The 22,533-nt window shown below is 37.5% G+C and overlaps 1 protein-coding gene across 2 annotated transcripts; it reads left to right on the forward strand.

The window, feature by feature from the left end:
• The first annotated feature begins 16,550 nt into the window (after positions 1 to 16,550).
• Positions 16,551 to 20,746, forward strand: LOC112190754 (probable mitochondrial adenine nucleotide transporter BTL1). Of its 2 annotated transcripts, none has more exons than XM_024330232.2 (6): positions 16,551 to 16,789; positions 16,927 to 17,107; positions 17,393 to 17,487; positions 18,808 to 19,141; positions 19,440 to 19,677; positions 20,155 to 20,746. In XM_024330232.2, the coding sequence occupies exons 2-6, from the start codon at positions 16,934 to 16,936 to the stop codon at positions 20,406 to 20,408; spliced, it is 1,095 nt and encodes a 364-aa protein (XP_024186000.2). In that variant the 5' UTR covers positions 16,551 to 16,789; positions 16,927 to 16,933; the 3' UTR covers positions 20,409 to 20,746. The 2 variants fall into 2 exon arrangements, with proteins under 2 accessions (XP_024186000.2, XP_024186002.1); XM_024330234.2 differs by having other exon boundaries at positions 16,552 to 16,789; positions 16,952 to 17,107.
• Positions 20,747 to 22,533: the final 1,787 nt, after the last annotated feature.

Genomic DNA, 22,533 nt, shown 5'->3' on the forward strand with positions numbered 1-22,533 from the left:
CATGCCAATCTGATTCATTGAGTGCCATGATAGGGACTTTAGCACTTTCTGGACTTTCGAGGAAGGAAATTTTTTCTCTTCTTACAGCACTCTGCTGTATATGGGTTTCTTCAGTTTGTGGTCTGGCATTCTCATAGAGTTCTTCGGCTAGAGCAAAGAGTGCCGGAAACAGTAGACCACTGCTTCTTTCTTGAAAGGCAAATAAAAGATTATCCAAGATTGCCTTCTGGTGATAAGCTAGTCTCCTGCCAGTTCTGAACACAGGAGTATCAAAAGTTCTTAATTCATAATTAAAAACATTTAGAACTCCGGTAGGAGTTGGTCTGCTTTTTGGCAAAGCAGCAGCCATCAACGGTCTTGATGAGCCTTTACCGTCTGCCGTTTGAGACGGGCTAGCCAATCCTTTACCCTGGGATTGATCAGTTGTGGCCAAGCCTTTTGGACTTAGCAGAAACCTTTTAAGAATTTTTTCTTTGGTTTCTTTAGGATCCTCTTCAGGTTCCTGTTCTTTCCCAGTCCTTCTGCTTCTGGGATTACGACCTTCGTCGTCTTCTCTTTGGCTGAACATTGCCATTTCTCTGGTCAATGCGTCTGGAAGATAGTTCTTGTTTCCTGCAATTAATTCAACAGTATAATCATATTGGTTAAGAAACAATTGCCAATTTGCTAATCTTCCTCTATCGGCAGCTTTGTCAAGTTTAAAATTTTTAAAATTCTTTACTCTAGCACAATCGGTGCGGACAGTAAAGGGTTTTCCGAGAAAAGCTGGAGAATTTAAAATCGTTTTCTTGACAGCTAAAATTTCTTTTTCCCCTGTGGGATAATTTAGTTCCGCAGGGCTGAACTTGCCACTACAAAATTTGCAGATCTTTTCAATGTTGGTTCCAGGCGCTTTCGCCAGAACAACACCGGACCAGTAATTATCACTCGCATCTGTCTGGAGGATAATTTCATCATTCTCTTCTGGTTGTTGAAGAGGAGGGAGGTTTTTGCAGAGATTTTTTATCTGCTTCACGATCTTTTCATCATCTTCTGTAAAGTTCCATTTTCTTTTGGAACTAGTCTTGGGAGATAACATTGCTGTTAATCCTGAGATTTTAGGGATGAAATCTCTCCCATAATTTATGACACCAAGGAATCTCTCTAGACTCTTAGCATCAGGAATTCTGTCTGGGAACTTCCAGATCTTTTCAAGAATATGGGGTTGAAGCTTTATAACTCCATTCTTGATATTTATTCCTAGGAAATCAACTTCATCAAGGATAAAGAAGATTTTCTTCTCACCTAGGATAATTCCATGCTGAACTATCAGCTTTACTACCTCATGGAGGTGTTTCATGTGTTCTTCTCTATTTTTGGAGAAGACCAGGATGTCATCTATATAGACGACGCAGAACTCCGCTACATGTTTGAAGATGTTGTCCATCTTTCTTTGGAAGATTGAGGGAGCTTGCTTCAGACCAAAAGGCATTACCAGCCACTCGTAATGACCTTGTGGTGTTCCGAATGCAGTGAGAGGTACACTCTCAGGATGCATCTTGACCTGCCAGAAACCCGACTTTGCATCGAATTTTGAAAAGACTTTGGCTCCTCTGAGCTGGTTGATCAGCACTCTGACTTGAGCGATTTGATATCCGTCTTTGACAGTTTTCTTGTTGACATCTCTATAGTCAATAACCATTCTAGCTTTTCCTCGTAGAGTTTCTGCATGATTTCTCACGTAGAATGCTGGAGCATGATGAGGGCTAGTGGAAGGTTGAATTAATCTCTTCTTCAGGAGATCTTCAATATCACTTCTGAATTCTTTTTGATCTTCCTCTTTATACTGAGGAATAGCTTTGACATGGCAGATAGCGTTCATGTCATGCAATCTCAATTCACAGACCACTGGGTCTTTTTCCCAAAACTTCTGCGGGTTTGTATCCACATTCTGCTCAAGTAGTTTCTTGATTTTCTCAAGAGTGGGAATTTGCTGGGACTCAAACTTGTTCTGAAAGTGCTTGAGGTTGTGCTCATGGATGAAACTAGCTTCTTCATCTTCACTAGCTTCTTCTTCTTCTTCTGAAGATTCTTCAACAAGCAGTTCTTCTTGTTGTTTGATTTGGAGTATGGGCTGAAATTTGGGTTTGTAGGGGGTAAGATCACCACTATTCTGTTGCGATCTCTGATAGTGAGTAGTAAAACCGGGACCTACCACACTGAATGCATGTGTGAGTCGGTCTGCCCAGAACACCCGTTCTCCTTTTCTGAAGCCTATCGCTTCTTCATCCTGAATGAATCGTTGTTGGAGAATAAAATCATTTCCCAACAAGAAATCGGATCCTTGGCCTTCAGATTGCCAAACATTCTGGATGATAAATGTTCCTCCACCAATGGTGATATGAACATTTTTTGCTACTTTCTTCATGGTGAGATGGCTTCCATCAAATGTAACACCAGTAGCTGACTTCTTTTTATCTTCTTTCCAGAGTTCGTCTGGAATTGCAAATCTTTTTGCAACAGTAAATCCCGATCCATTATCTACAAAAGCATGTAGATGATATTTTCTGTGATCAGGGAATTTTAGTCCAATCTCTATGTAGTTGCTGTATCTGCTTGTAGAGACGACCTTTGATTGCTGAGACTCAGTTTTCTGAGCATGTTCCTTCGGAATGAACGGTTTACATTCTTCTGGAACATTTTCCTGAGTGGGAGATTCAGCTAAACTTGCTGATTTTGTATCATCCCAGTCTGTAGGAATCACCTCGTCTGGCCTATTGTACCAGGCAGGAGGATCATATCTGACTTTGTAGTCAAACTTGCCCGAAGGTTGGCCAAGTAGATCCCACGTGCCAGTAGTCTCTCGTCGTTCTAAGAGATGAACAGTTTCTGGTAGTTTTACCAGTTCAGCAGTTTCTGGTTTTTCAACCAGTTCAATATCTTCATCGATTTTTTCTTCATCGATGATTTCTTCCTTTTTCGGGGAAGAAGGTTGTTCCATGGTTTCCCGGAACAGAGTTTCTACTTCTTTTGCCTTTTGTTCGGCAAAATATTCTTCATATTCTTGTTCAACCAGTTGGCTAACAAGTCTTCTTAGACTTTTCACAGAACATAGGAAGACCATTCTTTTCGTGACAAAAGCAGTAGTCACAAACGAATGAACCAGGGTTTACCTGGTAGGAAGACATGAAGGATTCTGTCTTGCTTTCTTCCCAGTTTTTGATTTTTAAAACATTCATTTGTCTGGATTCGAGGTACTCTACTTCAGAATCAGACTCTTCTGATGAACTTTCTTCTTCAGACTCTTCAGACCAGGCAGAATAAACTGACCTGTTGTCTTCTTCATCATCAGAATAGGCTATTTCGTAGCCTTTCATATTTGCTACTTCTACTATTTGCTCATATTCTTCAAAGAGAGCATTAGTAGATCTTTTACCCTTTTCTGGGCATTCATTGGCATAGTGTCCTTCAGCTTTACACAACCAACATCTGCACGCTTTCTTGCTAGGTTGTTTATGCTGAGAAGTATTCTTCTTTTTCTTGAAGAATTTCTTTTCTGGATAGACCTTCTTTTTGTTGCTTCTTGTAATTGGAACTTCTCTTAAACTTCCAATTCTTCTGATGATTACTCTTTTTGAATTTTTTAGAGTAATATTTTTCTTTTTTCTTTTTCCTATGGAATTTGGATTCATGACATCCCCAGTTTGTGGGCATATCTAGTATTCCATAGCAGAAATTTTCAACTCCTTTGAGTTGTTTCTTGGCCATCTTAGCTCTAAGATTGGCTTTGCATTGCTCCTTCAGTAGTTGCCGGATTCTGTCGGTAATTCCTCCGACTGAAAATCTTTCAATTGGTTTTTCAGCTATGCTTTCTCTCACAGCTGTTCTCCATGGTTCGGGGAGCTTTCTGTGCAATAGATTAACTAGATCAGTATTCTCTAGTTCACCAATTGTACAGTAATATTCCTGAAATTCATTCAGGTATTCTTCGAAATATCTCATGTCACAGATTTTGAGAGCAGAGATATTCGATTTTGCCGTTTCTTTGGCTTTTTCACTCAGATTTGAGAGATCTCCACAGAATTGATCGTACAGGGGTACTGCAAAATCATACGGAGACTTTGAATTTTTGATTTCTTCAAGCCAGTCTCTTCCTCTGGCAGTTTCTTTGAAAGATAGGTAGTACTTTTTTGCCACTCCAGTAAGAGTAGTTTCATAGTACACCTGCAAATCTGGTGCTTCAAATTTGCCAAGGGTAAGTGCAGAAGCCATCATCAGGCTATCTACCCATTGGTCGATAGTTTTTCTTTTGTCTAGACTCTTGTCTAGATTCAACCAGATGTCGTAGTTCGTGATAGGAACTCATGGCAGATTGTCCTCTGGGACAAATCTCTGGGAATTTCTTTCTCCTTTTTTACCCGTGGGGGCTTTCTGAACTGGGAGTTTCATTTCCCTTGTTTCTTTTTTTATGAAAGTTCTGGAGCTCTCTCCATCTTCCATTTCAATATCTTGATAAGGAAAGACTTTTCTTGTCTTTCTGTATTTGAATTCTTTCATTTCCTCGATTAGTTTTTCTAATCGTTCAGGACTTTCACAATTCTCAGCTTCTTCATAAAGATCATAGAGCTTCTTAGCTCTGAGCATATGGGCTGGTCTGAGTAGATCAGCTTCTAAATCTTCTTCTGATATTGGCTCTTCAATAGTGGGTTTTGTACCACTGACACCTGCTTCTCTGGTGCTGTAGCTTCTTCTCAGAAGACTGCTGTTTATCCTGATGTTCTCAGGACAGACATCACTTTTCCTGTGATCGTCGAAGTTGAGGCTGATTTCTCCAGTTCTTCTACTCTCGTAGATCTTTGCTTTTACTCTTTCCGGTAGCTTTTTTGGACCGGATAATTTCCATTCAAGAGGAAAAGTTACTTCATTCCAAGCAACCTTGTGAATTTGTTGTGAATGGTTCTTCTGGCTTGTGAGAAATCCAGTAGTGAGACCAGGGATGTTGGAAATCCGTGTCTTTGGTTCTACTGTGGTGCTCATCAGTTTGTAGTATACTCTGTATACTATAGCCAATTCTTGCATTTCTTCTTTCATGGATATTCCATCTGTCTTGACTCTCAGTCTGAGACAATGGGCTGCATCTTTCAAGCTGGTTGAAAAGTTGGGGAAGCAGTTAAAATATGCTACCTGGTTGCATAGTGATGCTTCTAGAGTTCCCAACAGACTAGCTTGGAAGTCTGTCAATCTATTGTCTTGCAGGACACATAGGACTGAACAGTTGATACCTTCTCTTGCCAACAATTTTATGCCGACTTGGACTGCTCCAATGTGCATAAATTGATACTGCTTTGCTTGTGCTCTGGCAACTTCAGCAGGGGTGATCATCAAGAGATCTGTTTCTCCTGTTGTTGAGGGGGTTGTAAATTCAAGTACTTTGAAATGATGGCTATCCATCAGGTCAAATGTTCCCCTTCTGTAGATCTGTTTAAAATCTAGCTTTGGAATTGAGGCGTTTTTTTACCTCTTGCTCGATTTCATTGTATTCAAATTCTTCAGAATTTAGGAGTTGAACTCCTTTCTTTTTTCCAAAGATGCTTAACATCTTCATTTCTCTTTTTTCCGGGTTTTCATACCGGATACTAGTCTGACTAGTAGATGGTTCCAGAAAAATCATGTTAGGAACACGATTTGAGTCTGGTTTCTCTAATGGTTTAAATCCATTAGTCTTCTTTTTTACTGAGGGCAATTTCTTTTCCTTCAGTATAGAATCCAGCGTTTTCTGCTGTTCTTTGATTTTTCTACTAACACTCGTTAGTTTTTCTTCTTCCGTTTTTGGAAGATCTTTGATATAATCCAGTTTGTTTTCCAATCTTTCCAATTGGTGGATTATAGTAGGGAATTTTTCTAGAGTCGACTGACATCTAGATATTTCTAGTAACAGCTTCTGATATTTCTCATCAGAAGATTTCAGTAGAGAATTTATTTTCTCTAATAATAATTCTGATATTGTCCCCATTAAGGAGGGGTTCTCCTTGAGCTATTTTACAAGCTCTGATACCAGTGATGTGCGGATCTAACCAATGCTCAAATAATCAAGAGGTTTTTGTTCCTCTTTCAGAACATATAAGAGATTATCTATCTCTTCTTCTATTTTATAAATTCTATTTTGAAGTCTATAAATGATATCCCAATAGTTAGGGGATTCTCTATCAAGATTGTCTCTATAGGCCTTCAACTTTCTCAATTTTTCTTTTTCTTTTTGCAGTTCTTTTTCAGTATTTTTGCAGATAGCTATTAATTCAAGTCTGTCAACGATCGAAATTATGAATATTAAATCGTACTGTTTATCCTTGAATAGAAGATGAAAATTCTATCAGACTTCTGTTTAAATAATTTTGAGAATGGGCCCACCACGTTTCACAATCGTAACAGAAATATTAAACTAGTATATAAACATCACAAGGGTACAGATGGAAGAAAAAGTGAGAGTTTGTGCAAGTGAGAAAGAAAGAGACAGATGCTTGTGTGAAAGGGAAAGGAAATAATTAGCTGGGGTTTTTGGGAAGTATTTTGGTGGAATCAGGGTATATGAGCATTAACCCTTTTTTAAATAAAGAAAAGTTTGTTAAAGGAAAAACACATTATGTGTCTTCCTCAAAGTGATTAACAGATAGGGAATCAAGGAATCAGTGATTACCATCAATCAGCGTAATTACGGATCTATCAGCATTTAGTATCATTAATGTAATCGATATTTCCGTTGTAATTTTATCCCTATATAAAGGGACTATGAAATGAAATGAGTTGACCATTCTAGTTATCATTTTACTTTTACACATTAAAAAAAAAAATCCACACCGGCCTCACCCCGCCTCCTCCCCTGCACGGCCTCACCCAGCCAAGAGCAATTTGCTCTCCGCACCCAACCAATTGATCTGTCCACCTAAAAGCCTTCACCGCTCGAAAGCAGCCTCCACCCTCGACCCTCCCTCTGCGCGAACAGCCCACACCTCTGTGCAAACCCCCGCCTCCTTCACACATCGCCTGCACAGTCGGACTGATCACCTGCAGCACCTAGCACCTAGCACCTGCAAGTGGCTGAGAGGCATAATGAGGTTCTTTTGAGCAACAATGTTAGTTCGTTGGGACAAAAAAATTCATGAGGCTAATTATGGCAAAGTCAAAGGTGGAAAGAACCCAATGAAAAGGGGGTTGGACGTGCTGATCTCTACCCACGTGGCAACAATGCACCACGTGGCAAGGGACGTGGGGGTCGTGGTATGGGCCATGGAGGCCCTCCCAATGTATGGTGCAGAGATGGTGGTGCTGGACCTAGTAGTCATGGAAACAAGGTGCAAAGGGCACCTAAGAACCCTTCAGTCAAACAGGATAGAGTTGGCAATGAGCCATGCTATAGGTGTGGAGTCATGGGGCATTGGTACAAGAAATGTCAAGCAAGCAACAGAGTAGCAGCCAATTACAAGAGGTATAAGGAGTCTAAAGAACAAGAGGCTCACTATATGGAAGAAGGAGGCAATGACCCAGACGTCAACCTCACAATTGCAAACTTCAATGGCAACAAGGAACTTGCTCAGTCAATAGATGCTTCAGATTTTGACTGATCTGCTTTATTTATTTTATTTTCCAAAAACAGTTGTGAAGGCATAATGCCTCATTTTTAATTAGACTATTACGTAGTCTTAAAGTTTATTTCAATAATTGTTTGATGAATTAGATTTCTGAACAAAACCTTGATTTCATTATCGTTGGCTTATTAATAAATTTTGGATTTTATTCTGAAGCATTGAATTTATTCAATTTTTATGTACTACACATATTCACATGGTTCGAAAAGGCACTATAAAGATGTAAAGCAATATATCTAGAGAAAAATTATTAGAATGAAAAAATTATCATTCTACTAAAATAGACATGCTCTAAAGAATATGAGTTATATTTTCAAAATTAATAATACCTCCCATTTATTTGTAGGAATGAATCGAGAAGAACTTGAGTGCTTAGTTGATAGTGGGACTACCCACACCATATTAAGGAATAGGCAATTATTTATTGAATTAATAGCCGATAATTCCTCTGTGACTACGATGATTGGATCATCACAAGTAATAAAAGGGCAAGGAACTGCCAAATTTTTGCTTCCTAATAGCACAATATTTAAAGTCACATATGCTCTATATGCACCAAGAGCTAATCGAACCTTGTTAAGTTTCAAAGATATTCGTGCCAACAGTTATCATGTAGAAACACACTGTGAGAATGGAACTGAATACCTTTATATTACCTCTAATGAATATGGAAGGAAACGCATTTTAGAGAAACTTATGAGTCAATCTAGTGGACTGTACTTCACTACGATTCGGATCATTGAATCATATGTTGTCACCAACAATGAAATGTGGGACACTGACTCATATAGGCTTTGGCATGACCGCATAGGGCACCCTGATCGTGACATGATGATCCGTATTTTGAAGAACTCACACGGACATCCCTTCTTTCGAGTGAAAAATAAAATGAAAGAAAAATCCGCCACACTGAAAGGTATCGGTCCTCGTATTGCTCAAATACAGCTATTACATTCTGAAGTACCAGAAGCACTACCTCCCTCCCATTATGCCTCATTGACTATTTCAAAGGCACATCACTCGTTTTGCAAAGCCTGCTCTTTAGCAAAAACAAAATCGAGAACTTCCTATGCTAAAGATACAAAACAAAACATTCCATTCTTACAAAGGATACAAGGAGACATTTGTAGACCTATCCATCCAGAATACGGACCATTCAAGTACTTTATGGTTCTGGTGGATGCCTCGACACGCTAGTCACATGTTGTTTTATTATCCACAAGAAATGCTACATTTGCAAAACTCCTAGCACAGATTATACGCTTAAGGGCTCACCACCCTGATCACCCTATCAAGTCTATAAGGCTTGATAATGCTGGAGAGTTTACATAAAAAGCATTTGATGATTATTGCATGTTTATTGGGATAGATGTAGAGCATCATGTACCCCATGTGCATACACAAAATGGTCTCGCAGAAGCCACAATCAAAAGGCTACAGATGGTGGCTAGGGCATTGGTTATGCGCACCAACCTGTCTATATCTGCATGGGGTTATGCAATATTGCACGCAGCTTTACTCATTCGTTTCAGACCCACTGCTAACCAACCATTTTCTGCTTTCCAGTTGGTAACTGGATATGAGCCTGACATTTCACACTTACGTATATTTGGTTGCACAGTATATGTGCCTATTGCGCCCCCACAGCGCACTAAAATGGGTCCTCAGAGACGATTAAATATTTATGTTAGATGCGAATCTCCAACGATTATCCGCTATTAGGAACCCTTGACAGGTGATCTCTTTACCGCTAGATTTGCTGATTGTCACTTTGATGAGACAGTCTTCCAGTCGTTAGGGGGAGATAGGAAAAAAGATTTTCCAAGGGAACGACAAGAATTGTCGTGGTTTGTTCCCACTCTGTCTCATTTTGATCCCCGCACTTCACAATGTGAAAGTGAAGTGAAAAGAATAATCGATCTTCAGAACGTAGCAGATTCGATTCCTGATGCGTTTACTGATATCGCAAAAGTGACGAGATCACATATACCAGCTGCAAATGTGCCTGCAAGGTTAGAAGTCCCCAATAAGGGGCACGATGCCGCATATAGAGGCACTACAACCACACTTAGTAGAGGTATGGTTGAGGCCGTGGCTCCTCAAAGGAAGAGGGGGGGCCACTTGGTTCTATTAACACTCACCCAAGGAAGAAGAGAGCGAGTAAGGCACAAACTGATCCATTACTCATCAATGTAGAGAATCCCTCTCATAAGATTGTCTCTAATTATAGTTATGTCCATGAATCAATATTGGAGGACGCTCCGATGTTTGAAATGATTCCAGAGAAAAAAGAAATCTCAATGGATTATGAGAGTGCGTATGAGTTGATAGAAAGATCTTTTATACATATTGATGATGTATTTGCATACACTGTTGCTCAAGAAATCATAGAGCACGATGATATCGAACCACGCTCTGTTGCAGAATGTCAACAAAGAGTAGATTGGCCTAAATGGAAAGAAGCAATCCAGGCAGAATTAGATTCTCTGACAAAGACACAGGTATTTGGTCCGGTAGTGCTAACCCCACCAAGTGTAAAGCCTGTAGGATATAAATGGGTCTTTGTTAGAAAGAGTAATGAGAAGAATAAAGTCCTGAGGTACAAGGCTCGCCTTGTGGCACAAGGTTTCTCCCAACGCCCTGGAATTGAGTACGAGGAGACATACTCTCCTGTAATGGACGTTATAACGTTCCGCTACTTAGTTACCCTAGTAGTTTCCGAAGGACTGGAAATGCAGCTCATGGATGTGGTGACTGCATATCTCTATAAAGTGTCTGATGGCCTTACATTACCCAAGTCAAGTGACTCTAAACCACGGAGTGCGTTTGCAATTAGGTTGAAACGCTCACTATACGGATTGAAACAATCCGGGCGGATGTGGTATACCCGTCTAAGTGACTACTTGATTGGGAAGGGATATAAGAACGATGAATTATGCCCTTGCGTATTCATAAAGAAAACAAGTTCCGGATTTGCAATTGTAGCAGTATATGTCGATAATATGAACATAATAGGTACTCTTGATGAAATAAGAGTGATGCGCCTTTGACAAGCGCATAATTTAACCCTGAAATATCGTTAGTAGTATAAGCAAATAGGGATCGTTCTATCCGGGGATTGAGGGTACACTTGTAATTGTGAAACAAATAAAGAAAAGTATTATTTACAAAAATAAAATAAAGAATATAAATATATACAATTGTATAAACAAATAAAGAATTAAAATAATAAAGTATTATTTACAAAAATAAAATAAAGTATAGAAATATATACAAGTAACAAAATAAAAAGGGAGGGGGGTTTAAGAATTATAGAATTGAAAATTAAGATAAATAAAATAAAGAAAATGTAAAAACATATATACAAGGGTGGATTGCAAGGAACAAAGATCAAAACCACATCCATATGCAAGAAATCCAATTACAATTCCTATAGTTGATTTTAAATGTCATGAGAGAGGAGTTGATCATGTGAAACATTCGAAAGCAAATGATTTCCCATATTTTACTTTTCAATGCTAATTAACCTAAGCGAAAGCACCTAGATTAATCCTATCAAACATGCAATCAAGCCCTAGAAAGCTAGTCAATCATGACATGTTCAACGCATTAGACATAGAGAAAGGCTATCAACTCAAGTGTACAACTTAGTTATGGAAAAGTCCACCTAATTGCAATCCTCTTTAATTAAATTCGGTCTTTGCACAAAACCTTTACTACTTTGATTCAAGTTTACACAAAACGAAAAGTCGATTTCATGTTCTTAAACCTAGCACCAATTATATCAAAACCCTAAGTGTTTGCAACCACATAAGATTAAAATACAAAAGTTTTCTATCATGCAAATTTAATTAAACAAACCCACATAAGCAACATAAAAATCAACATATAGAAATCACAACTTTATCTCAAAACATATAAACGGGCTTTAAACTTTGCCCTTAACATTATTTGTTAACTAGAATTCATAGTTTTACAAAATCAAACAAAGAAAACAAGAGAAAGGATATAATACACCTTGAAAGATGAATGATAAAGCCTTGAGACGAAGAACTTGAAGATCCTTGAAAGCAAGCAATCTTCTAGGGACGACACAAGGGTGGATGGCGGTTGGGAAATTGATGTATTGCATGGCTTCTCTTTCTCTTGGCTTGAAAATGAAGAACAAGAAAACTAGAGAATGGAAAAGAAATATGGAGAGGAAATGGAGAGACAAGGAGATGGAATGGATGAAGGAATTGGTGACTAAGGAAAATGGAGAGGAAATGGTGAGACAAGGAGATGAAATGGATGAAGGAATTTGTGGGAAAATGGAAAGGAAATGGAGAGACAAAGAAGATGAGATGGATGAAGGAATTTGTATTTTGAGAGTGAGAGGAGAAGTGTATTTATAGCCCAAAAAATGATGAATGGAGGGTGGAGATGAACATAAATGAAGGGCTAGATATGTTAGACAAATTTGTAAAAAATATCTTCCCACTTGTTTATCACTTGTTCAACTTGAATTGATTTTCCTCCTCAAGATTTTCCACTTGCTTGCAACTTTGATTTTCCTCCTCAAGATTTTCCACTTCCTTGCAACTTTGATTTTCCTCCTCAAGATTTTCCACTTCCTTGCAACTTTGATTTTCCTCCTCAAGATTTTCCACTTGCTTGGAGGTCCTAAAAATAGAAACTAATAAGAAAAATAGAAACTTTCCTAAAATGAAAAATGGCAACTTTCCTAAACTGAAAATGGAAACTTACTAAAAATGATAAATAGAAACTACAAAAATATAAACTTTCTACAAATAGGAACTTTCCCGATCAAAGAATGGAAACTTTCCTAAACAGGGTTTTAATAAGGAAATAACGTAAGAAATGTAGGGAAATGCAGTTAAAACGTCGCATTAAAATGCTCCTATCAAAGAGAAACCGCAAGTTACTTGAAATCCTAATTTGAGATGAAGGATCTTGGGAAAACTCGATTTTGTCTAGGCCTTGGACTAGAACATCGAGTTTGTGGAATACTAATCCACCAGTCTGCGTATGTCCAAAAGATGCTCAGGCGATTTAACATGGACAAGGCGCATCCTGCTAGCACTCCCATGATCGGTCGAAGTTTGGATGCAAGGAAAGATCCATTTCGTCCAAAGGAAGATGACGAAGAGGTGTTGGGAGCTGAAATTCCCTATCTAAGTGCAATAGGTGCATTATTGTACTTAGCCCAATGTACTCGACCAGACATTGCATTCTCAGTGAACTTGTTAGCTCGATTTAGCTCAGCGCCAACGCAACGTCACTGGAATGGTATTAAGAACATTTTCGATTACCTAAAAGGAACCATTGACTTGAGACTGTTCTTTCCCTACAGAGAGACAAGAGGGACCGCAGATGGAACTGCAATCCCTGAAGGAAATATTGATGGCGAAAGAGCCACTTACTACACCGAAACGCCAAATGATGTTTTGGTTGGTTTTGCTGATGCTGGGTATCTCTCTGACCCACATAAAGGTCGTTCCCAAACTGGTTATGTATTTACCATTAGGAACACGGCGATATCTTGGAGATCAACCAAGCAAACCCTTGTGGCTACCTCGTCGAACCACTCAGAGATCATCGCTCTACATGAGGTGGTTCGTGAGTGTGTATGGTTAAGAGTTATCATCACATATATTCGAGGGACTAGTGATTTGAGTTCTACCACTGAAGAGCCTACTTGCATTTATGAAGATGATGCAGCTTGCATCGAACAGATGAAGCTAGGATATATCAAGGGTGATAATACAAAACACATATCGCCAAAGCTTTTCTACAATCAGCAACAACATGCCCTCCTCAAGATTCAAGTGAATCAAGTAAGGTCTGAGGAGAATGTGGCAGATTTGTTTACCAAATCATTGCCTAAGGCCATATTTGAGAAACATGTGAAAAACATAGGAATGCGAAGACTTTCCAAGATCCCCTGATTAATGTAAGTATCAGGGGGGGGTGTAGACGTCAGGGGGAGTCTAACACACACATGTCATACTCAAATGTAAAAGGTGCGTTGTGCTCTTTTCCTTCGACCAAGGTGTATTTTTGTCCCACAGGGTTTTTATTGTTACTTGGCAAGGTTTTTAGGGAGACAACAATTCATGCACCTTTTCGGCTTTGACTTGGCACAAAAGGGAGTGTTAAAGGAAAAACACATTATGTGCCTTCGTCAAAGTGATTAACGGAGAGGGAATCAAGGAATCAGTGATTACCATCAATCATCGTAATTACGGATCCATCAGCATTTAGTATCATTAATGTAATCGATATTTCCGTTGTAATTCTATTCCTATATAAAGGGACTATGAAATGAAATGAGTAGACCATTCCAATTATCATTTTACTATTACAAAGTTGACCTTTTTTTTTTTTTTTTACAATTAGTAAGGCTATCAATGGTTTGTGTCGTGTTAGATTTGAGTCGGGAGTCGTGTCACAAGAGACACACTGAGATCTAACGCATTTAATAATCGTGTCAAAAATTTAAAGCTAAACTCAAACTATTTATTAAACGGGTTACCCGTTTTTAACTCGCTTAATCCATTTAATGAATGTGTCGTGTCCCTTTGGACAAAATGACTCATTTAAAAGGTTATCATTGCGAGCTATTTAATTTAAAAAATACATAAATTGATTAAATTACTAAAAATTCCACAAAACAAAGAATATAGATAAATTGATTAATTATTTATATGTATAATATAAATAATTAAATTCAATAATGATGAAGAAAAATATTTTAAATTGTCTAATTCTAGGATCAAATACTCCCAAAGTGCCAACGTCCAAAATTTCAAGAAGAAATATAGCATAATCGGGTTATACGAGTTCACTTTGTCTTTTCGTGCAGCCGACCAGCTTTTTAATCGTGCAGGTTTCAAGTCGTGTTAAGACAATAACTTTCTATTTGAGAGGTCATGTGTTCGAGCCCTATCAACAGTGAGATTAAAAAAAAAATCGGGGAGGAATTCTTTTACACAATTGTCCCCAAAATGGGCTAAGCCACATGCTTTTTTCTAATTGATAAAAGAATGAAGGGGGAATTTGAAACGGTGGTAGAAAATTTCCTCCACGGGTGGTAGCTTGTTGAAGAAGTTGTCAAACTCAAATTTGTGCATTCTTCGCTTCAAATTCTATGTTTCTTCTCCTTCCTTCGATCCCTTGCTTTTCAAGCCTAATTATAATGTTCTTCTTCCCTTACCACATTTCTTAGTAAAACAAGAAAATGAGTTAATGATGGGTAAATTATCAAATATGAGTTACTTTCATGGTTTTGAGTTTGAATGTAAAGTTGAATCAAAATTGGGTAAAATATAATAACTTTAATGGTTTACTTTCTATAAATTTGCATAAAAACACAAATGTATATATCAATTGATTTTGGTAGGATATTATGATATATGCATGTATATTGTTAAAGAAAAGAGCTCAATCAACCTTTGAGGTTATGACTTACTTACCATTGCATATTTGATTAGGAAGCATGTAGCTAGATGACTGGAACAATGAACATCATTGTTGACTCTATCGTTGGTTTTTTTTTTTTTTGGTTACAGACTCTATCGTTGATTTTCCTAGTGCTCTTACTTTGAAGTTTGAATGAGGTCTTACTAATATCCAAAAGAAAGAAAAATAGAGATAGAGATGGTCACATTATTTATACAAGTGGGACGTGAACTTTTGGATGATATCAACAAGTTCATATATTGTTCATAGATGTGAAGGTGCCCTTTCTCTTTCTTTCTTTCTTTTTTTTTTTGTCGTAGGGAAATTCAATTTTGTCCAGGCGTCTTTTGAATGGTCCCAACATTTACGGAAGTATCTTATAAAAGAAGAAGGGAGAAAAGGTGCTATAAAGCGTGGGTTTTGGGCAAGCGAATGTGACATGAAAAAGTCTAGATATTTGTTTTTTTGTTCGATGTGTAAAGTCTAGATATTTGTTGAATTTTGGTCAAGTTGTTTTCTTAGAATTTTCCTATTCCCTTTCTTTAGGAGGGAGATGAAAGGGAAGGGAGTCCTTAAACTCATATTCTTAATTTGGTTCTCCTAAAGGTTACATGTTTATGTAGTATTTTAAGTTTAAAATTAAATAAATGAACGATATTAGATATAAAGTCTGATAGCAATTGCTTTAATTTCATTCAAATTTAAGGTCTTATTCTCTACATTCAAAGTCTTCGTTGAAAGAGAAAAATTGAAATACATAAGGACTCAAGTTGAATAATTGATAATCTATATCCCAAAGTGACATCATCATTGATATCATTTTTTCTTTCCTCAAATAAAATAGTTTAATCAACACTTACTTAACATATGTCAAAGAGCTAGTAACATAATAAAACGAAACAAGAAGAGTGTCATTGACACCTCACTTTTTAGAAAAACTAGTGAAGTACTGAAAACAAAAATTAGGGAGAACATTACAAACAGTCGTCCAACTTTTATCTGTTCGACACTTTGATCACTTACATTTTTAAATATATAACTTTAGTCACTCAACTTTAACTTTAAAATGCACTCTAATCACTCAATTATTTTTCTATTAATTTTTTTTACCACAATATCAATGATATTTTCATCAAACCAGTAGTTAAAAATTGAGAAGTCTGAATTTGGATTAATTGGGAGAAGTGATTAAAGTGAGATTTTGACGAAATTACTCTCTAAAAAAATTCTGTAACATATCGTTTGTTTAACTAAGATTTTGATGTGAGATTTAGCAAAATGACTAAAATAATTGACAAAATAATAGTTGAGTAATCAAAATATTAAAGAATTTACTTTTATCAAGGACTACGTCGTTTTGAGCCAACAGTTAAAAAACTATTTCCCTTTTTCTTTTCTAATTTTTGTTTTGTTTCCTTGACTGCTCTTTTTCCCTCTATTCCTGTGGTGGGTCTCTCATCAAAGACTGAAACCGAGCCAAGTGGGGAGGCGGTAACCGAACCGACCCAAAAGACTCAACCCTAGGAAGAGGAGGGAGAACAAGTTGAGGAGGGGAGGAGCGCACACAACAAAAACGTTTGGTGAAGAAGAAGAAGAAGAAGTGTCAAAACTGAAGGACTCAAAGGCAGGAAAACACCAAAACCCCCCCCTTAATATCTCTCTCAAAATCAATGTCCCCAAAACCCCACTCTCTCTCCCTCTCTCAGGCATGTCAATTCCAAACCCTTCTCTCCCTCTACTTGTATCTAAGATACCCAGCTTTTTATAAGAATATTGTGCTGCATATTCCTTTTGAATTTGATTAAATATTTGTTCTTTTGAGGGGTTTTATGATACTAACCAGGAAAAGCATGGCATTTGAATCACAGTCTATGAAGAAGGAGAAGAAGTACAGTGGGGTTTTTGGGGACATGTACACCAGTGTGGCCATTATTCCCAAAGACCTTGAGCTTGACAAGGAGGCCGCCCACCCATCACCCTTTGAGCTCCACTTCCAATTCCCTGACCTCTCCCAACCCATCAGGGTAAGTATTCCAAATGCCCCCAATCTTTTTGGTGAAGTTATTGTTGGCCTGTTGGTTTCTGAGAAATGTATTAGAGGCCCCATTACTGTATAGAGCTTTTTAGTTCTGCTTTTGATTTCTATTTCCCCTCTGGGTTCCTGAAATGGGGCATGACATAAAAGTTGTCTTCTTTATATTCAATTGCTGTTTGGATTTCTGGGAAATTGGAGGAACAAAAGAGAAAATAAACCTCTCATTCTATCTTTGTTGCCGGTATCATAAAGCTTGTGCCTTTATGTGCTTTAGGGATTCTTGAGGACAAGAGAAGTTGGTGAGTTCCTTAGTGGGGCTTTAGCAGGGGCAATGACCAAAGCTGTTCTTGCTCCTCTTGAGACCATCAGGTAAGGTTAACGCAGTAGTTACTGTATTTGATACACTATTTATGAAATATTTTAGGTTTCCGCGGTAACTTAAATAAGTGAAGAGGTGCATAAGTACCTATAAACAATGGTGAATGCAACTTCTTAAAGCTCATTCAACAGTTGAAACAGTTTATGGACTGCAGTAACAATTGGATTTATAGAGCTTGTTCTAGTTAACAACGTAGACCCAAAGGATGTTGGTATTTGATTCCGCGCCATGGCTTCGTACCATTGTTTGGTTGATCAGTCTAGTTTACTTGTCTTGGTTACACCAGTCACTCCAAATCTATCTCCATTGTTGTCAGCAGGTTTTGAGAATGTGATTGACGTGTTCTAAGTCTACTGATTGCATTGTATCAATTGTGTATGTTTTGTCTCTATGCATGAATGACAATATCATAGTGCATAAGTTAATGTTAGGATTGCTGATGTACCCTGTATCAACTGCAAACAACTTCTTGATCATAGATAATCTTCCAAATTTGAGTATTTTCTTTTATTTATTTGTTCCATTTTGGGGAAAAAGTTGAATACTTGAATTTCAGTAGAATATCTTTCCTCAATCACATACATTTTTAGAAATTTCCACTAAAAAAACATCTGCTGTCGTATGGAGTGTCATTGTAATCTGCTAATTGCGAATTAATTTCATATCATATGTTTCTGAGAGGATGAACGAAATGTCATATCATCTGAAGATCAGAGTTATTTTTGTCATCATATGATAAACCAAAGCAGATGTCAGTTTGTCGCATCTTTCTTAGAGACATGGCATTGTAACCTTCTTTTTTGGAAATTCAATGTCAGAAAGAATTGTCTGAACACCCAACTTACTAAGCTGATGATTCAGTTAATGCTTTCATTGTGGCCTCTAGAATAAGAAGTTAGACCTTGAAGGATATTCCAAGATTTCCTTATGATTGGTTTTGTAACAGAATCTCCAATGGGCTCCTTAAATGATGCTGTCTGTTTCATTCCTACAATAACTCAACCTCTAGGAACTTCTGAGGAGGGAGACAGTGATCCTTAGTGATTTTTATAGTTGTTTAATATTAGTTTAAAAATAGTGACTTAAAAACTTAAAGAATATGCTCGTCTTGTTTAATAAAGAATTCACGACTCCCTACCTAGGAGCAAATCATCAGTGTAAAGAGCTTCTAAAGTATCATTTTGCTCTATAGGGTTGAAATTCAAGTAGGTTGAACACATTCATACAGTTCTGTAATATGTACTTCATTACAGATTACCAGATTACTGTTGTTATGTGTGACTCCTGATCTATATATTTGATATGTGCAGGACTAGAATGATAGTTGGTGTTGGATCTAGAAACATCTCTGGCAGTTTCTTAGAGGTCATTGAGAAGCAGGGTTGGCAAGGGCTGTGGGCAGGAAATGCAGTCAATATGATCCGCATAGTCCCCACCCAGGCAGTTGAGTTTGGGACGTTTGAGTTTGTTAAACGAGCAATGACATCGGCACAAGAGAAGTGGAAGCAGACTGAAGGCCCAAAGGTGCAAATTGGCCCTGTAAGCTTGGACTTCTCTATCTCCTGGATTTCTCCTGTTGCTGTGGCTGGTGCTGCTGCTGGAATTGCAAGCACACTTGTGTGTCATCCCCTTGAAGTTTTGAAGGTACTTGATACCACTTTAAGAGGATAGAAATTGTAATACTCAGAAAATTTCTTCTCGTTTTCGTCCCAATCTTATAAAATAGCCTTTTCACCTTTCTGCCACTCTAAATGCATGTCTAATGATTATGTCCTTTGTGGTGTCTTCTTCTTTGTTTCACTATTATGTGCTTTCTGTTTGTTCTCATGGGATATTTTCTGTGTTTGCTTATTTCTTCTTTATTTTATTTTTGCTATGATCTCAGTGATGAATTGCAAACTCATTCCTCTTGTATTTTCTTTCTTCTAATTTCTTACAACAGGATCGGTTGACTGTCTGTCCTGAGGCATATCCTAGTATAGGTGTAGCAATCTGTAAGATTTATAAGGAAGGTGGTATTGCTTCATGCTATTCGGGTCTTTCACCTACACTGATTGGGATGCTTCCCTACAGTACATGCTATTATTTCATGTACGAGAAAATCAAGAAATCCTACTGCCTAACAAAGAAAAAAGAGTCTCTAAGCCGTCCAGAGATGTTACTGGTCGGAGCTCTGGCAGGTAAGAAACTTGGCCTTGGTCATGTAAACTATTTTTCACATAGAATATGAACCATTTCCTCTTCTTTAGTTCAAATTTTATTTGGGGTTTTATTAGTTTTCATGGAAGTTATGGGTCATAACTTTAGCGGTCTAGTTAGTATTATCGGAGACTAGAAGAGTTCTTTTGTTGTATAGGTTTAACTATGTTGGACAATGATGGTAATATCACAAACTTTATAGTTCTCTGTTAAAAGGATATCTGATACAGCTATTGAAATTGTTGTTTATTGTTCAATATTATCCTTTTATTATTTGGTTGGTTCACAGTCATTAATTTTGATTAGCATATGATTGCCCCGTGCTTCTAATGCAAGATTTTGCACGCTTAAATATATAATCTGCAGATAATTAACTGGGACGGTTTGCTTTCTCATCCAAGTTTTTTTTTTTTTGGACAATTCATCTAATAGTTGCACTTGTCACTCAATTTGTCCAGGTTTTACAGCTAGCACAATCAGCTTTCCATTGGAGGTGGCCAGGAAACGGCTGATGGTTGGAGCTATGCAGGGTAAGTGCCCGCCCCATATGGCAGCTGCACTTTCAGAAGTGATACGGGAGGAAGGTTTATTGGGACTCTACAGAGGGTGGGGTGCAAGCTGTTTAAAGGTCATGCCTTCATCTGGCATCACCTGGATGTTTTATGAAGCTTGGAAAGACATATTGCTCGTTCAGAGACATCATCCCTTATAAGTTATAACAAGCTCAAGCAAGATTCACATAGGTCATACATTGAAATTTAAGCTTATCTCACATCTTTTGTAGTGTAATCCAGACGGGGAGGAAGTCAAGGCCATTTTATGCAGGCCTGAGATTGAAATCTTGCTCCCATTGAGTCTGAGAGCTTAGAAGAAAAGAGTATTTCTGTTGTGGGCTGGTTTCCCTTTGTTTTTCAAGACTATGCGCCTTAGTTTTGACCTCAGTTGAGCTCCAATCATGTAACGCACGCATAAGATTACTGTGTACTGATGAATGACAGATTATTTCAAATCAGCATCCAAAAGTTTCATAAATTTTTTGCTTCTGTAATACCATACGCATCTTTAGTTCTTATGCGTTATTTCTTTGATGGAATCTCTTAGGTATTGTTTGTTAATTTTGATCCCGTGTTTCTGATGAAGACAATGACCTACAATACATATGACATGTTCTGAGTGGTGCCAAAGTTTAGTTCTCTTTTTCCCAAACCCCAACTTGGCCCACGCCCACGGCCTTGGTGTTTGTTGTTTAACTCTTATAATTTTCAGCCGTCTTTAAAAACAAGAGCCGGAAGAAAATGATTTCCTTTCAAGAATTCATTTAAAAAGTAAATCTTTTATAAAATAATAAAAATCACAAAATTGAAAATTTGTTCTTATAATCACACTTTGAAAACTCTATTGCTTCAAAACTCCTACACATTTCCAACCTCGTTTTCAACCAACCTTTCCATCTTTTCTCTTCATCTATCACATCATGATATGATTCTTGTCTTAATCACAATTTACTGTTGTCAACTATGAGAGTAGTATTTAGTATTGACTTAAATCGTGCACATGGATGGCACGTCTGTTATCTATATTAGGGTTATTACATATTAGGGTTTCTAGTTGCTCACTAAGGGAATATATAAGCTATTTGTAGCTCCGCAGCTATGCTTGATCAATATACAAATTTCATTTTGCTTGCTGCTTCAACTTTTTCCTTTGTATTCACTTAGTTAGGCTTCTACCCTAACAAATCAGTCATGACTGAATCAGAAAATTTTTCAAAGGCAATGGAAACACTGGTGAAGGAGATCCATGAGTAAAATCAATTCCTTTAGCTTCTTCAAATATTTCATATGTAAGATAAGATTACAATAATCCAGAAGAACATGTACAATTAATCCATACCTCCTCTACCTTTTTCCTTGGCCAATCCATATATTGTCATTTTTGCCATGGTTGTTCATGCATGTTAAATGTATGCCAAACAACTAATCATGCAATGCATATGTCTCATGTTCTCATGCTCACTTGTATAAACTATGTATGAGCATCTTTACGCTCTTCTGGTTGGCTCACTTCCAATTGGCTAGGAATTCCTTGTGAATAGATAGTTGTAGACTTATAGGTAGGTATGGGGCACGGAGGTGAGGCCACGTAGGGAATGCCCTGTGTACCATACTCGGGCTGGGAAATTTGAAGACCCCCATTTCATCGCTTCTCACCCTAACGGGTACCCTGTTTATATTTAAAGTACTTCAATAATTTACGTCTTGTTTAAGGAAAAGAGAATTGTAGAGAGAAAAGTTATGTGTATTCATTGATAATAGGAGCCCTATATATAGTGATTACAAAGTACATAATCTTGGAGTACAATGATTCATATTCTAACTCGAAGTAGGAAATCTCTCCTATTACAACTATAGAACCAAGGCCGGCCTTAAGGGCTATTGCCTGAGGCAGTTGCCTTATGCCACCGCTCTCCGCCAATTTTTATTTTTATTTTTTTATCTTACATATATACGTTGTATAATTATATATTGTTCTTTACCCCATTTTCTCCTATGTGGCCGTGCTAGTGCAGGGGTAACATAGTTTTGTTGCTGTTTACAGCACCAACATTTGAAACACAGTGACCTATTTTTTTGTTTTTTTTTTCTTTCCAATTAGTTTCCTTGTAATTAAACGTTTTTTGTTCCTTCTTTTTCTAGCTTCTATGGAAAGAATATTTTGGAATTGAATACTAATGTATTTTCCCTTTGTTTTTCATTTTTTTTTTTGAATCAGTAAAGAAACTATTATTAAAGAAGACCTCAATGGAGGTACTGATAATCGTGATTGAGAACATCATG

The sequence above is a fragment of the Rosa chinensis genome, chromosome 2, assembly GCF_002994745.2.
Source record: "Rosa chinensis cultivar Old Blush chromosome 2, RchiOBHm-V2, whole genome shotgun sequence".
NCBI lineage: Eukaryota > Viridiplantae > Streptophyta > Magnoliopsida > Rosales > Rosaceae > Rosa > Rosa chinensis.